Source organism: Chelonia mydas, chromosome 20 (genome assembly GCF_015237465.2).
Source record: "Chelonia mydas isolate rCheMyd1 chromosome 20, rCheMyd1.pri.v2, whole genome shotgun sequence".
Classification (NCBI taxonomy): Eukaryota; Metazoa; Chordata; order Testudines; family Cheloniidae; genus Chelonia; species Chelonia mydas.
The window spans coordinates 14,108,707-14,125,662 of NC_051260.2; the positions used below are offsets into that span (position 1 = coordinate 14,108,707).

The following is a 16,956-nucleotide window of genomic DNA, read 5'->3' on the forward strand; positions in this document are numbered from 1 at the left end:
TTTAAAAAGTGTAAATTTCACGGTTTCAGATATTTAAATCTCAGATTTCATGGTGTGGAAACCACGGGGGCCCCGACCCAAAAAGGGGACTGTGGGGGATTGCAAGGCTATTGTACGGGGGTCGTGATATTGCCACCTTTACCTCCGCACTGCTGCTGGCGGGGGCACTGCCTGCAGAGCTGGGTGGCCGGAGAGTGGCGGCTGCTGGCCGGGAGCCCAACTTCAGAGTTTATTGCCACCAGCAGCAGTGCAGAAGTGAGGGTGACATGCTATGGGTGGGGTCATAACTTTTTGCGCGGGGGCGGGCAGGGCCGGCCTTATGGGGGGGTGATCACCCAGGATGCTGTGGTCTGGGGGGTGCCATGGTCACCCCCCCCCACACACACACACACACAAAGCCAGCCCAAGGCCTCATTAAGCCCCTTTAAGCCAAGCACTCGGCCTGGAGCCAGGGAGGGGTAGGGTTCAGGGCACCCCATCTGAGGACTCACTCCCACCTCCAGGAACCTCCCCGGGCTGGAGGAAGCTGCTGCTGGTGGTGGTGGTGGTGCAGAAGTAAGGGTGGCAATCCTGCAACGCCTCTGCAATAGCCAGATGTCATGGTCCGTGACGTGTTTTTCATGTCCGTGAATATGGTAGGGTCCTACTCATGACCATCCTTGGGATCGTGTAATCGCTGACCTAGTGGATCTTGTGCTGGTATGAGCGAGAGTATGTGGATTTATCAGCGAAATGCTGAGCTGTTGTCTCCAGGGAGTCACTACGAGGCAATGGCCGCTCTTGGATTACAAGTGGAAGGAAGGGATTCTGGCTACTTCCCCCTGCATGGCTAGCCTGCCTCCCCACTCAAACTGCCCCTCGGCAGAGTACCTTGGCATTGGTTCCACCTGGCTTCTTTCAGCTGGACAAGCAGTGCTTAGAGAGTGAACACTGCCCCCAACCTCTTAACTAGCTGGTGTTGACGAGCCCCTGGCAGGGTTACAGCTGGTGTAGTGAGCTCCACTACCCTGCAGTCGCTGGCACATGTTCCCACAAACCCTGAGAAGTCTACAGGAGATTATCTGATCCAGCAGACCCTGGGGTGTTCAGGTTAGGGTTGCATGTCCTCTTAGTTCTTCAAGTGTTCATTTGCTCTTGTGGGATCAAGATGCCCATGCCACAAGCTTCCAGTTGGAAGAGTGAGTGTGACTCCTGTTATTGGTGAGAAACTGACATTGTTCTGGCCATGAAGCCTTCTGCTAACCCCTCCTGCCTTCCTGTCTAGTGTGTCCAGGAATAGTACAGGACCCCATCAGGTGAGGTGCTCGCAGGGGCTGCTCTAGGGACATGCAGTGTAGGCAGATGTCTACGGTGGCAGACTTCTGAGCAGCTGCCTACAGTGGCACGTTTAGCCTGGCTGCCCCCCAGTCATACAAGACCACAATGCCACGCACTGGAATTTGGCACTGCCGCCCTTTCCTTCACGACGTAGGAGTGACTGGCCAAATCTGCCACCCTTGGCATCTGAGGAGGGGGATGGAACATCGAAGTTTTGCTTAGGGTGGCAGATTGTCTTGAGCAGCCTCTGGGAGAGAAGTGCTGATTTCAACATGCTCTGATAAAAGTCAATGGGAGTTGAGCAATCCCAGAGCCTGGAAGTCTAAGGACCAGAAACTGCAACCACAGTGATTCTGCACTGATCTGGAGAGGAAACGGTTGGGCCACGGTCCCTAACCAGGCAATTCTGAGAATGGGAAGTGTGACCAGAGGCGTCGGTTCCCCGGAAAGGCATGATGATGGCTCCTATCAATATAAAGTGCACGGACGGCAGGGAACCGAACAGAGACATCCGCAGCCATGCACCCGGACAGCTCCTATCACAAATGGGACAACTCAGAGCAGGTGGAACTCACAGTGCAGGGAGCGAGCAGCTCACCTGGGAGAGGCGGCAAAGGTGAGCTGGCCTGAGGAAGGGTGGTCTTGTGATTAAGGAGCTGCCCTGGGAGTCAGGAGGCCTGTGTCCTATTCCTGGCTTTCCGAATTTGTGGTTGGCCGGTGCCCACAATCAGATTGTACCTGTACCTGCCGCCACCCTATCCCCTGGTCCAGGGAGCCCCCCTGCAGCAGCTCCCTGCCGCCGCTCCCTCCCCTTGGCCTGGGGAGCCCCCCCCCGTGGCAGCTCCCTGCCGTTCCCCTCCCATTACTTGCTGCAGGAGGCCCTCCCCGCGCCTCCCTGCCCCAGCTTACCTCCACTCCACCGCTGCCCCCAACCACTTGGCGCCCTAGGCGACTGCCTAGTTCGCCTAGTGGTTGCACCGGCCCTGGGGATTCCCAACATGGAAAATGGAACACAGGCGAGACTGAGAAGTACCTCAAGGTATTGACCCTGTGGTGAATCACTCCCCTCCCTTTGTCCAGTCATCTTCCCTTTTAGGGAACCATGTTCAGTGCCTGGAGTCTCTCCCCAAAGGGAATGCTTGGTGGGGTTGATCCTGCATTGAGAGATCTAACCAGTGTTGCTCCCCACAGCTCTTTGCCTCTCCAATTCCACGCAAGAGAAGGCCATTGTGATCCTGTATGTCCTGCTGGCAATTTGCATTGCAGTGGCTACAGCTCTCATTGTGGTGATCCTTGGGAAATGTAAGTCTCCTGTTCATTTCTACCTCGGCCTCAGATCTCACCTGCCAAGAGTGAGGCTGCTCTCACTAGTTTCTGGTGGATTTTAGCAGTGGGGCACAAAATTGGGCTGAGAATGGAGGCTCAGCTGTAACATAGAGCAGCCCCAACACAGCTCTACATTGTACCCAGGACCGAGCTGGTGTCCAGAATAATCTATCCCTCTGTTGAGCACAGTGCGCCTATTGCGGAAGATCACAGCTAGCATGAGGTAATGGACACCAGAAGTCTTGGGTGGTAACTGGGAGGAAAGTGCGCTTTACGGCAGCATGGATGTCCTCATAGATATGGGTTTCCCGTGCTGATAAATTTTACTCTGCTATCGAAAGTCTCATGTCTACAGTTTCCCAGGGTCTTGCTGAAGCCCAGCTGGATCGAGATACAATCAGAAGAGATGCCAAGAGAAATCTGTCACATCACCAGGACTATCTAGGTGAGAGGATAAAGGAAATGTTTCTATTCCTTGTCGGACTTGGCAGATCTTTCTTGGTCCTTATGCCTCAAGGGGCGGGGGGAGAGTTGGGCCCACAGGGTCAGTTGCACGGCTGGTGGAAGTTGATGTAGCTCCTTGGACTTCAGTGGAGCTGAGCAGACAAACATCAGCTGGGAATCTGACCAGAGCTCAGACAGGACTGTAGATCATTGTGGGGAGTGGGACAACCACAAGAGGTGGAAGCTGCTCTTAGAAGTTGTTGGACAACATTTTCCTGCTCCTAGAATCACTGATTGTCCAATGAAATTTTGTTCTGATGAGGTCACATTTCTACCAGTGTCTCATTGGCTGAGAGCGTTATCCTGCTGGGGAAGTCTTGGCATAGATGGAATGGTCTTTCCCAGGAGTAGGCAAGTACCTGGGGCTCCAATAAACAGCCACTGCTTAGGTGAGTGGGGAAAGAGACCTGTGCTCTCCAGGACAGACCCCAGCTCAAATGAAGTAAGGAAGTAGTAATCTGGACAGGGGCAGAAGTGTGGTGGTGGGTCTCCAATCATCCAGCAGATGGCCCCTGCGAACCCACCTAGGGTTGGGTCCATTCTACAGGGGGAGGGCCAATGGGAACTACCATACCGGGTGTGCCCGGTGCCCCTGGATTCCCTCAGTGCTGTCCTGGGACTGACCAGTTCTTTCCAACACAGTTCCCCTTCGCTGGTCATTGAATAAACGCTGAATAAACGCTGTTGTTAATTTTCTAATTTTCCTCTGGGACTCTAAACACTGTAATAAGCCTGCACCCAAGTGGACAGCGGGGGTGTCACTGTGCAGCACGTCATGGGCACTGAGAACATCACAGTAACAGCGGGTTAGTCCTCAGACCCTGCTGCTCCCAAAGGGGGTCTGAGCCCCAGCTGAGTAGAGGTTGGCTGCTGTTCTGGCTCAGGCATGGGCTGGAACTCAGGAGATCTGGCTTCAGTTCCCAGTTTCGATGCTGACTTGCTGTGTGACCTTGAAACAGTCACTTCATTTCTCTGCGCCTCAGTTTCACTATCTGTGAAATGGGTAACATTTCTTGTCTAATTGTATTGTAAGCTCTCCAGCTCAGGGTAAGGGAGTGTCTCTCATTTTGTCACTGTGCATCACGCAGAGCAACGGGGTCTCTGTGTCAGTTGGGGTCTGTACAGCACCTGGAACAAGGGGGCCTCAATCTCAGCTGGGGCTTCTAGGCAATAATAATGAAATAATAATAAGTGAAACCCATTTACAACCTTACCAATTGCTGCCTGTAATGGGGGGACACTCGCCTCTTGAATGTCTCCTGCTGCTGCATCTGGTACTGAAGGACTTTCTCCTGCTCCTGGCGCCCCCTGTAGGTTGTCACCTTCAGTGGCTCAGCCCTCTGGCCAAGTCACACAGTCAAAAATGGAGGAGCACCTTCTGAAGCAGCAAAGAGTTCAACAAACTGTCACCCCTCACTAGAGGTTTCAGTCCCATCTCTGGGCCCTTTGAGTCCCGCTCTGCTGAACAAGCCTTGTCCCCTTCCTGGGGCTTAGTCCACTTTGCTAGCGCTGGTGGGAACAGCAGGCCTGCCCACTACTCTAGGTCCCAACCCAGGGACCCTATCAACAGCAACTACTTATGGCCTCCTTTAATTGGTTGCTGCTGGATTGTCCTGCAGGACAGTCCTGGGTCTGACCTGTTTTTTCCACCACAGTTCCCCTGCATGGGTCATTGACTGGATCTCTCTTAATAAACACTGGTCTTAATTTGCTAATTTGCCCCAGGACTCTAAACGCTGTAATGAGCCTGCATCCACCTGGACTGCAGGGGTGTCACTGTGCAGCACGTCATGGGCACTGAGAACATCACAGTAACAGTGGGTTAGTACTCAGACCCTGCTGCTCCCAAAGGGGGTCTGAGCCCCAGCTGAGTAGAGGTTGGCTGCTGTTCTGGCTCAGGCATGGGCTGGAACTCACAAGATTTGGCTTCAGTTCCCAGTTTTGCCGCTGACGCCCTGTGTGACCTTGAAACAGTCACTTCATTTCTCTGTGCCTCAGTTTCACTATCTGTGAAATGGATAACATTTGTTTTCTATTTGTACTGTAACTGTCTCTCGCTCTGTGTCTATGCAGTGCCCAGAGCAACGGTACCCAATCTCAGTTCGGGTTTGTGCAGCACCTGGCACAAACAGGTCCTAATCTCAGTTGGGGCCTCTAGGCAGCACTGTAATATAAATCATTAATAGTTATAAGTGAAACCCATTTACATCCTTGCCAACGACTGCCCTTGCTGCATAAATTTCACACACACCTGGATGAATGGTCCGTATCCAGCGTTCCTCAGGGGTGGAGCATGTGGGTGGGGCAGCATGAGGTCCTGTGTTGTTATTTAAAAAGGAAACTCCCCATTCTCTCATCTTCCTTTTAGAGTTGAAGATGTCCAAAGAATTCAGCGTGTTTAACAGTCGACTTCTTAATGGTATGTTCTGCGGATGCCTCTCGCGACGTTGGGCATAAACAGCTCCCTTGTGCTGCCAACCCCAGCATTCAAAAATCTTGAGTCAAGCCCATGAGACTGGCTTAAAACTCACGAGATTTTAAAAAATACAATAAATGTTGGGTTTGATTTATTTGTGTTCTGGTTTCTGAGCCTTTAGGGTCATGCTTGGGTCACGTTATTAAGCTGTTCTCTGCTACCTCGACGGGTAGAAATTAATTTTTTTAAATAAAAGCTGAGACTCTCTCCTAACTGCATAAATCGAGGACTGGGGGCTTGAAGAAACATATCAAATGTCAGAAGACGTGCAATAAACTCGTGGGGGCTCCACATGGGTGGGGTCTCTCCCTTCGACGTGCACATTTACAAAAGTTCTTTTCTGCCCCTTGTTGTTTGCAGTGTCCAAGGAGCTGGCTGGGGTCAGGCTGGCAATAGAGGAGGTCCAAGCTGATTATGTGAAAGACCCATTACATCTCCAGGACGCCATAGGTGAGAAACATCCTTTTCCTTCCAACGCCTGATCACTGCTGCTTCCTTGTAGAGGGACTCCTGGGTCTGATCTTCCCGTGTGGAGGGCAAGCTGAAATGGAAGGAGAGAAGGAGGATCAGAAAGGGGAAGTGTGAGGATGGAGCAGGGAGCCCTACATGGATAATCCCATTTCAGTTTGGGATCAGCTGCATCCTGTTCCCTTGGGCCTTCCCGGGTTTTATCCTGAGCCCAGTTCATGCTGCAGCAGAAGTTTGGATCTCAGACCCTGATCCAGCAAGGGCATTATGCAGTGTAACCCATCGGTGAGCCCGCGTGACAGGTCCCGCTCTGGGCTGATTTGGGGAGATGGATGGGTAGCTTTATCTCTGGAGGGCCCCAGCTCAATCCCCAAGTTGTTACCCATGATAACAGCTGTCAAACAACTCTACACTCCTGATTTCTGTGAGGGATGATACATGCTCAGAGCAGTGGTTTTCGACCTGTGGTCCATCGACCCGTGGGGGTCCACAGACTATATCTAAGATTTTCAAAGGGGTCTTCACCACCGTTCTAAAGTTCAGGGGTCCGCAAATGAAAAAAGGTTGAAAATCACTGGCTTTATGTTTAAGTGCTTTGCTGCATTGTGGTCTCAGTACCCTGTAGATATGTGGGAGTGCGGGCTGGGAGGGGCTCGGGGGGACAGGGAGGGGCTCTAGTTCGCTCAGTGCTGCTGAGAGCTCACAGCTCCCATGGCTTGCAGGAGGAATTCGGGAATGCTCAGCCTTTCTGGTATCAGGCCCATCCCGTGCAAACATGAGCCGGATTCTGATCTTGGTAAGGTGAGGTCACTGCCATGACTATAGATTTAGACCTCCATAGAAGAGCCCCGTGATTCTGAGGGGGAGTGTGGGCTACCTGATTGCCAGCCAACTGAGCTAAAGATTCCCTCACTGAATCCAACAGTTGGCTTGAAGGAAAATCAATGAGCCCAGGACAGCAGAGGTGCTTAGCGAATACAATGGTGGACTCCAGTATTGGAGTGTAGCTAGGTCGAAGGCTGTGAAGGGGACAGATAATGTGTTTGCGGATGGATGGACACAGATAGAAATTTCCAGCTGCTGTGAAGGACGGTCTGAGCCAGCCCAGAAATATCAACCTGTTGATTCCGGTGACATTTTTCTGCCCCCTGCCTGCTGGAACAGAGATAAGGAACCTAACGCACAGTTTGTCGAAGGAGCTGGCTGAGGCAAGAAGGGACCACGACAGACTCCAGGAGGTCTTGAGCGGGGTGCAGGAGGAGTTACGGAACATCACGGGTAAGGGGGCGCCAGACAGGGCTTGAAACCAGTGACAGCATTAACCTTAAACACCCAGAGTCAGTGAAAGTCAACAGGGAACAGCGGATTCGACTTTCATGTTCCCAATAGACCTATGGCCTGCGCAGCTCCCTGTTCACTGAAACTGACCACATCTCCCCAGCTGGGAGTCCCCAGAGGCTGTAGAGCCAGCACAGATGTCTCCCATGCCACCCTCCTGCCTGGCCCTGATTCTCTCATTGGTTCTACGCCTTGGGCACCAGAGTTGGTGTAGAACCAGCCAGAGACTCAGGGAGCCATAACCCATTCCCTGATACCAGCCCTCCACCCAATGGAAACAGACACAGCTGATAATCTTGCCCCTAATTGGCTAAATACATAATGGAGCCTAACATGGGATGGATACAATACTGTATGGCAGAAGCCACCAGATGGTGCTGTTGTACATCAGCTTGCAAGTTCTCTTTCCAAACATGTCAGCAGTATTCAGTCTTTGAAGACATGCTCTGTTGTTGTTTGCAGGCTGTGATATTTTGTGGGGGGAGCTGTTGCAACTAGCAAGGGAGTTTGCTCCCTGCCTGCCACTCTCTAACTAGGGTCAATTCTTGGGGCAGAGTTGTGTCTCGGAAACTGGACATCAGTGTCTGGGCAGAGATCATAGATTAGCCTTCATTTTGTTTATGGGCACCTCTTTTCCAGGACTTGTGCACAGAGCAAAAATCAACAAGTTATACTAGGAAAATATTAACTCACTGATTCATTTTTCATTGGGAAACCAACCTACCAGGCCCTGCCACCTGCAACCACATGTCAGAGCGGTGACAATGCCTGTAACTTTTAAAACCACCCCACAGAGGATGAATGTCAAAGTATGAATATTTGCAACAAACTATATGGCAAGCTTTTCAGGAGCGGGCGGGGAAATTTCATGGTGAAATTCATGAACAAGTCTAAGTACTGAATAAATTCAAGAATCTCTTTAACTGCTTGTAAGCAGCTGGTGGAAGGAAAAAGTATCCAATTTCAGGGAATACGCAAATTCAGTGCAAATTATTTTCTGGAACCCAGTGAGAATGTGAGAAGTAAATAAAAAGTATGGGGACACGGCTGAGTTTTTAGACTGCTGTTGGACTGCATTTTGACTCTCTAATGCAGGCTTGTCCCATCATTTGACTTCTCGCAGAATTCATCTGCACAAAATGTCCACCTGGCTGGCAGCATTTTGAGAAAAATTGCTACTTCTTTTCAACATTGGCTAAATCCTGGTTGGATGCTAAGCAGTTCTGTACCAATGAAGGGTCTCACCTGGTTATTGTTAACACCAAACAGGAACAGGTAAGCCATCCACTCAGATTCCTATTTTGGATCATGCAGAATGGAGGGAATTAAGCACAAGGAGCCAGATTCTGTGCTGTTACCCCAGGGTGAATCTGGAGTTACTCTTGATTGACCCCAGAATAACTGAGATCAGAGTCTGGTCCAAGTTCTCCAGGAATTTAGCAATATCTTTGGATGTAGCTTGCTGTTCAAGAGGGATTGAGGGAACCTGGATACTTAGAGTCATTTGAAAAATGTCGAGTGAGCTTTGTGAACAGAAATCTCAGCGTCAGATGTGGATGGTTCGATGTGAATCAAAATTCATGTGTGTGGGGCGGGGGGCAGTTCTAATCCCCTGTGAATCCAAATCACAGAGTCCCATGGGGATCTAAAAATAACATTTGATCACTATGGACCTGGGCAGAATTTCAGCTGCTGACCCAGAGGTAAAATGCTTTTCACAGCGGCTCACTGCTACACTAGGAAAGGCCTATTGATATCCGGGGGAAGACCCCACTCCAGATTCCTCATCAGGACTTTGCAGAAGGAATCCTGCCTTAAGGTTTACATTGAGATCGGTGCCTGCTGGGAACAGGACCTTGGCAGACTAGTTGGTGCTGGGAGGATGCACATGTAGTGCAGAGGTGGTCAAGGTGCTGGTGTGAATCTGGAGTCACCAGAACCAAAATCTGACTCATGAGCAGTACAGCTCATAGTGTGTGTATTTCGCTGTCTCATCTTCAGGCATGGACTTAAGGCTCCCCCAGTAACCAGGGTGCAGAATGGGACTTAACAGGGACGGTAAGATGATTCCTTGGCACCCCTGCATGGAGGAGACCTAAGACCATAGAATTCACAGGCCCCAAAGGCAGACCCTCAGCAGCTGTAGAAGGATTGAAAATGATCTGCAGTTGTCAGGGTACAGCAGTGTAATATTCAGCCTTATTATCACTGATCTGTATTGTGGTAGCACCTGAAGTACCAATCAGAGCCCTGTTGTGCTAGGTGCTGTACGCACGTCACAAAAAGACAGTCCTGCCCCAAACAGGCCAGTGTTCACCTCCCATTCTGCAGGGGAGAGTTGCAGGGCAAAGGGCAGGGATGAGGCATTTGAAGTACAGCGGGTCAGAAAATGAGCTTTTTTTTTCCTGTGGAAAATTTCATTTTGGGGGGCAAATGTTTATATTACCACAAATTTTCGACAGAAAACGGAAACATTTCACTTTGGACATGCTGCTGCAGTGCCTCATGGGAGCTGTAGTTTCGATGCCCCAGGCCCCCATTCTTTAACGGTCAGGCTACCCAGCCCGTCTACAACTCCCATGATGCACAACGGTCACTCCTTTTGGAGAGGGGAAGCGATGCATCCATGGGAGTGCCTGGTGCATCCTGAGAAATCCAGGGTGGCCAGCCCTAATGTAAAGGGTTGGAAAAATGGAGAGGGGTGAGAATCTACAGCTACAGACTCTGCTGGCAACAAACACAGGCCCCATGGAACCCCCTCCCTGCCCCTCTCACCGTCTGCTTGGGATCATGATTGTCTTCTTCCTGTTTTCCCACATAGATGTTTTTGTCAAACCACATCATTGAGCCCGAAGTGTACTGGCTGGGCCTCAGCGACTCAGTGAAGGAAGGGGAGTGGCGCTGGCTGGATGGCAGCCTCTTGTCTATCAGGCAAGTCCCTCTTTGTTCAGCCTCTTTGGAGAGAGAACTGTCCCTTACAATCAGCTGTTTCTGCTTTATCTCTTCTCTCTCTAAAGAGCCAGACGGAGCACTGGTACCAATGCAATTGATATTAGAGGGGTCTCTGGTCCCCTTTAGTGGCTAAACCAGGTAAAGAAGGTTATGAGTCTGCTTTCTGTTTCTGGGGAGCAGAAAGCTGCTTTACCATGGGGCATTCTGAATGTCATGCTAAGGAAAGGTGCTGGGGAGAACAGCAACATGGCCCAGTGGACACGTAGTTAGCACTCCTGGGTTCTAGTCCCAGCCCCAGCAGTGTGCTCTGCTGGCAGACTGTGAGGCACATCGCTTCCTGCTCTTTGCCTCAGTTTCCTCACCCGTAAAATGCACTGGACACTGATGTCCTCCAAGCTGAGAACAGCTATGGCTTGAGGAGTGGCTGGGACAGCTTCCCGCTATTCAGTGGCTAGCACCAACCTGCCATGGCTCTGACCGCCAGGCACCACCTCGAGGAGTGAGTAGGCAGATCAGCCCATGCCCACCTTGACTCTCTGTGCTAAAACTATCAGACCAGGCAGTGCCCACTGGCGTCGGTGACGGGGAGACCTGTCCCCTAGGAACTGGCTCATTTCACACCACCCACATGGAGGAGGTTTTCAAACCAGAGACCTCTAAGGGCTTCTGTTTCCTTCTCAGGTTCTGGGGGGCCGGGGAACCCAACAATGTTGGGCAGCATGGGGAGGACTGTGGCAGCATACGCTTCGATGGGAAGTGGAACGATGCCAGATGCTCCGCAACTGAGAGCTGGATCTGTGAACGGCAGTGCTAGCTGAGTCCCTGAATCCACAGCAGGGAGGGGAGGTGTCACACAGCCTGCCCCATGTGGGACTGCTCAGGACCTATTCTCTCTAAATCAGTGATTCTCAGACTTCCGCTCGTGAGCTGCAAGAGGGTCTTTCATGGGTCTCCTACAGCTCTTTGCAGCACATGCTATTAAAACACTGTGATTTAATTATTAATCGATCTGTGTTATTAACCAATCCGGATTCTTTTACTATGTTATTAACTCATTCAGTTATCAACTTGCACTAAGTTACTAACTTATTTGCTGTGAGAATAATATATGGAGAGACATAAAACTAAATATTTCCCATCGTACTGTTTAAATATGAATAGTAATATAGTAAATGAAACAATGAATCCACCCTCCTGTGGCTCCTTTGCATAATGGCGATGGCTAATTTTGCTCCCGAACCGCTGAGGTCTGAGTATCACTGCTCAAAATGCTGGGCAGGTATTGCAGCGAGTGGAGCTATGGGACAGGATCATGGAAAGCAGAGGTGGAGAAGCTGACTGGCACTGGACCATCTAATCCATTTCCCTCCCACACTGGGGCCCAGGACCGGCTTGTTCCCCTCACGGCTCTAGCATGAAACGTGGCTCCTGCACTTCCCACAAGAGGAAGCAATTCCCCAGCCTGGTAGATCTCACGGCCAGGCTGTTCTCCCTGACACTGGGCCAGAGTCTGATCTCAGGTGCACTGCTGTAAATGCACAGGTTGTCCTGGCTTCAAGGGAGTCACCCTGAAGGGACATCGACGTGAGTGAGATCGGAATCGGGGCCGTTCACCCTCAAACATCCTTTTCTTAAATTCATCTCATTGCTCCTGACTCTGCCCCCGGGTGTCTCCACTCAGAGGAAGGATGATCTGATGTGTAAGGCACAGGACTGGGACCTGGGTTCAGTTCCAGCTCTGCCTCTGACTCCTTCACCTGTCTGGGGGCTTCAGTTTCCTTCTCTTGAAAATGGAGATCATAACCCTTCCTGTGTCTGTCTTGTCTATTGAGCCTGTGAGCTCTGTGGGGCAGGGAGTGTCTCATTGTGTGTCAGCGCCGCACCCGGCACAATGGGGCTGTGATCTCAGCTGGGGCCTCTAGCTGCTCCTGTAAGTGCTCCCAGATCACCTATCTGCATCTTGAGGGGGCTGTTCTGCCATTAGACGCACGCACTCGGCTCCCATTGAAGGCCGAGGGCAGCGTTTGGTTCTTTGTTTTACACCCTTGAGATGTTTGGAGCTGGCATCTGGGGCTGAGGGCCCTGCTCCGTCGGCACAGCCTGGCTGACTGCGGGATAAACATATTAATTAAACAACTGCTTGTTGGAGAGGTGATTTTCTAACTGGTGCCGGGACGCAGCCCAATCTGCTGTACATCGGATTCAGCATCACTGCTTTAGAGTCCACAGGGCCCAATCCATAGCTGGTGTAAAATAACTGGCATTAAGAGGCCGCATCTCCAGCTGATGTAAATCAGCATTGCTCCTTGGAGTCAGTCAGGCATATCTCCAGCCAGTGTGTATTTACATAGTTCCATTGACTTCAGATAGCACTATGCCTATTTACAACCGCTGAAGATGTGGCCCACAAAAGTGGTCATCTCTCTCTCTCTCACGCTCTCATTTTGCGTTCACCTCTTTGCGTTACGTACCCTTTATGCTCTTTCAGCAGCAGATTCAGTTTCATGCTCTTTGACATCTGAGGGGAGTTTCTGTTCTGGGCGTTTTCTTTTTTAAAAAACAGAGAGATTGTTACAAACATTTTGCCGGCGCATGCAAATTCACAGATCCCCTCTGCTGGAGCATGGCAGGCTGTGTGGGTTTCTCTTTTAGTGGACAGTACATGAGTGGGTTTACCACATTTACCAGGGGCATATGAGTGAAAGTGTGAGACACCGAGTGAATCAGTGTGAGAATGTATGTGCGTGCACACGAGAGTGTGTATGTGGATCTGGTATGTTTGTATGTTGACACCAGCTGATCTGGCCTATTGAATTTAATGGACTTATTCATGATTTACACCCATATATACAAGATCAGAATGAAGCCCCCTCTGTGTGTAATTCCTGCATGTCATGTTAAGGCGAGGAGCAGCAGAACGTTGGAGTTCTGATAGTGCTAAATAAAGATCTCCGGAGTAGATTCTGATCTTAGTTACACTGGTGTAAATCCAGAGTCACACCTTGGAACTCAGTGGAGTGACACCAGATTTACACCCGGGTAAGAGTGCAGAGCCTGGCCCTTTGGCTGAACTCTTCAGTGTATGTATGTTGTGGAGTTTAGGCCATGAGCCCCTGGGAGGAAGGATGGTGAAGATGGGAAAACATCTTTGCTCCATCCAGCATGAACATGTAATATGATTCAGCAAGTCAAGAGTTAAAGGATTAGAATCATAGAATCATAGAATATCAGGGTTGGAAGGGACCTCAGGAGGTCATCTAGTCTAACCCACTGCTCAAAGCAGGACCAATCCCCAATCAAATCATCCCAGCCAGGGCTTTGTCAAGCCTGACCTTAAAAACTTCCAAGGAAGGAGATTCTACCACCTCCCTAGGTAACGCATTCCAGTGTTTCACCACCCTCCTAGTGAAAAAGTTTTTCCTAATATCCAACCTAAACCTCCCCCACTGCAACTTGAGACCATTACTCCTTGTTCTGTCCGCTTCTACCACTGAGAATAGTCTAGAACCATCCTCTCTGGAACCACCTCTCAGGTAGTTGAAAGCAGCTATCAAATCCCCCCTCATTCTTCTCTTCTGCAGACTAAACAATCCCAGTTCCCTCAGCCTCTCCTCATAAGTCATGTGTTCCAGACCCCTAATCATTTTTGTTGCCCTTCGCTGGACTCTCTCCAATTTATCCACATCCTTCTTGTAGTGTGGGGCCCAAAACTGGACACAGTACTCTAGATGAGGCCTCACCAATGTCGAATAGAGGGGAACGATCACGTCCCTCGATCTGCTCGCTATGCCCCTACTTATACATCCCAAAATGCCATTGGCCTTCTTGGCAACAAGGGCACACTCCTGACTCATGTCCAGCTTCTCGTCCACTGTAACCCCTAGGTCCTTTTCCGCAGAACTGCTGCCGAGCCATTCGGTCCCTAGTCTGTAGCTGTGCATTGGGTTCTTCCGTCCTAAGTGCAGGACCCTGCGCTTATCCTTATTGAACCTTATCAGGTTTCTTTTGGCCCAATCCTCCAATTTGTCTAAGTCCCTCTGTATCCTATCCCTGCCCTCCAGCGTATCTACCACTCCTCCCAGTTTAGTATCATCCGCAAATTTGCTGAGAGTGCAATCCACACCATCCTCCAGATCATTTATGAAGATATTGAACAAAACTGGCCCCAGGACCGACCCCTGGGGCACTCCACTTGACACCGGCTGCCAACTAAACATGGAGCCATTGATCACTACCCGTTGAGCCCGACAATCTAGCCAACTTTCTACCCACCTTATAGTGCATTCATCCAGCCCATACTTCTTTAACTTGCTGACAAGAATACTGTGGGAGACCGTGTCAAAAGCTTTGCTAAAGTCTAGAAACAATACATCCACTGCTTTCCCTTCATCCACAGAACCAGTAATCTCATCATAGAAGGCGATTAGATTAGTCAGGCATGACCTACCCTTGGTGAATCCATGCTGACTGTTCCTGATCACTTTCCTCTCGTGTAAGTGCTTCAGGATTGATTCCTTGAGGACCTGCTCCATGATTTTTCCGGGGACTGAGGTGAGGCTGACTGGCCTGTAGTTCCCAGGATCCTCTTTCTTCCCTTTTTTAAAGATTGGCACTACATTAGCCTTTTTCCAGTCATCTGGGACTTCCCCCGTTCGCCACGAGTTTTCAAAAATAATGGCCAATGGCTCTGCAATCACATCCGCCAATTCCTTTAGCACTCTCGGATGCAACTCGTCCGGCCCCATGGACTTGTGCACGTCCAGCTTTTCTAAATAGTCCCTAACCACTTCTTTCTCCACAGAGAAAGATTACTTTAGGACCTCTATCTATAGCAGATGAGAAGTCATTGCAGGCAACCCTTGTTTGGATGCCCTGGTCTCATGACCCCTGCAAGGCATCCCCACGTGCTTCCAAGGTTTGGGTTACTTAGCTGCCTGTAAAGCCTGGAACACGGTCATTAGCTCAGGTTTGTCTGGATTGGGACTGGTTTCTTCCCACAAGAATTGCAGTTGCCCTGTCCTCCACCCCCACTTGTGACCTCCATCCCACAATTCAGTGCTTTGTGTTAAGAAATTCCCACAAGCCCCTTCTCCCAGGAACTACCGGACAGGTGAATCCCAGAATGCACTGGAACAACATTGGCTGCAAGGGGTGGATGGGCCTGGTGAGAAACACACACACACATACTGTAGTGATCATAATAGGACCCTCACATCTGAGCTCACAGCTAGTATGGGGAGCCTCCTTCTTACTCTAACCCATGACGCCTTCCTGTGTGGGCAGGACATAGGTGATGAAGATCACTGGGACTTAACAAATGTGATACATTATTAGCAGGTGCAGATACATCCTCTTCTAGCCCCTTCTTCTTCACAGCACTGTGGTTTGCTGCATCAATGACCATCTTATTTATAAAACAAATAAATAGATGCTTAAAAATAAAAGTGTTGCCAGCCTATAACCTCCAGCCCTCCACCTGCTACTGGGCTACATGCTGCTCCGGCGATCTGACGGGATCGGTATCCCACAATGCACTAGGGATGAACCAGACCTCGCTGCAGAAGGCTAGCCCAAGGCTTAGGGCATAAGGAGGATGTACATGGTGCCTCGGATGGGGGAATGCTGTGTATTGATGCCCACTTTCCAACAGCCCAGCTCATAGCATAGGCATGCTTATTTGTGGCAGGGGCCTGCACTGGCACGGATCCCTGCTACAGGACTGAGGTATCAATTGAGTTGTAGGATAAAAATCTAGCCATTTATGCAAAGCCAGGGAAGGACTGTGTGTTTTCTCCACGAACCACCCACAGCCAGGGCGTGGGGACATTGGTGCAGCTAGGACACACAGGTCTTCCTATGAACTCTAGGAGAAGCTGCAGTGGGGCTGGCTTCTGGTAGAGACGGGATATTGGGCTAAATGAACCACAGGTCCAATCCAGTATGGTGACTCCTATACTCTACAGCGTGGCTCTCACCCTTTCCAAACTACTGCACCCCTTCCAGGAGTTTGATCTGTCTTGCACACCAACAAGTTTCACCTCACTTAAAAACCATTTGCTTACAAAATCAGGCATAAAAAGACAAGTGTCCCAGCACACTATTACTGAAAAATGGCTGACTTTCTCATTTTCACCATATCATTGTAAAATTAAATCAATTGGAATATAAATATGGTACTTACAGGTCAGTGGATGGTATATAGAGCAGTATAAACAAGTCATTGTCTGTATGAAATTTTAATTTGTACTGACTTTGCTGGTGCTTTTAATGTATCCTGTTGTAAAACTAGGCAAATATCTAGATGAGCTGATGTACCCCTTGGAAGACCTGTGCGTACCACCAGGGATACGCATACCCCCGATTGAGAACCACTGCTCTTCAAAGTGTGGGCAGTAGACCCATGCAGTTCACAGACCAGGTGGCCACCTCACCACCACTCAACCAGCCATCCCACGACCATGCACCCCGCAGAGGGGTTGTGGCATAGCTACCCTCCATGGCACGCAACATGGTCTCCCCGCTTTCCTGGCTTCTGTGCACAACTGCTGCATTTCAGGCTATTTGCATAACCTTAT

General features: G+C 50.2%; 2 protein-coding genes and 1 long non-coding RNA gene across 4 annotated transcripts in view; 1 reads left to right on the forward strand and 2 right to left on the reverse strand.

The window, feature by feature from the left end:
- LOC102941668 (adhesion G protein-coupled receptor E3) overlaps positions 1-16,956 on the reverse strand; it is a 123,058-nt gene that overhangs the window by 28,567 nt on the left and 77,535 nt on the right. The gene's annotated exons all lie outside the window — the stretch shown is intronic.
- Positions 347-11,385, forward strand: LOC102942114 (C-type lectin domain family 4 member G). Its single transcript, XM_007070051.4, has 9 exons — positions 347-1,933; positions 2,509-2,619; positions 2,999-3,088; positions 5,516-5,566; positions 5,984-6,073; positions 7,256-7,369; positions 8,553-8,704; positions 10,251-10,360; positions 11,063-11,385. The coding sequence occupies exons 1-9, from the start codon at positions 1,837-1,839 to the stop codon at positions 11,193-11,195; spliced, it is 948 nt and encodes a 315-aa protein (XP_007070113.1). The 5' UTR covers positions 347-1,836; the 3' UTR covers positions 11,196-11,385.
- The window catches only part of LOC122463405, a 42,438-nt gene continuing 31,066 nt past the window's right edge, over positions 5,585-16,956 (reverse strand). Inside the window, exons 5-6 of one of the 2 annotated variants that reach the window (XR_006286756.1) lie at positions 15,485-15,542; positions 5,585-6,164 (exon numbers count right to left, since the gene is read on the reverse strand). This is a non-coding gene — a long non-coding RNA (uncharacterized LOC122463405). The remainder of the gene's footprint in view (positions 6,165-15,484; positions 15,543-16,956) is intronic. The other variant, XR_006286755.1, reaches the window with a different exon arrangement.

Coding starts and splice junctions, on each gene's coding strand:
- LOC102942114 (XM_007070051.4), top strand. CDS start 1,837: ATGCACCCGGACAGCTCCTATCACAAATGGGACAACTCAGAGCAGGTG. Junction 2,620..2,998: donor TGTGGTGATCCTTGGGAAAT/GTAAGTCTCCTG, acceptor TCATGTCTACAG/TTTCCCAGGGTCTTGCTGAA. Junction 6,074..7,255: donor ACATCTCCAGGACGCCATAG/GTGAGAAACATC, acceptor CTGCTGGAACAG/AGATAAGGAACCTAACGCAC.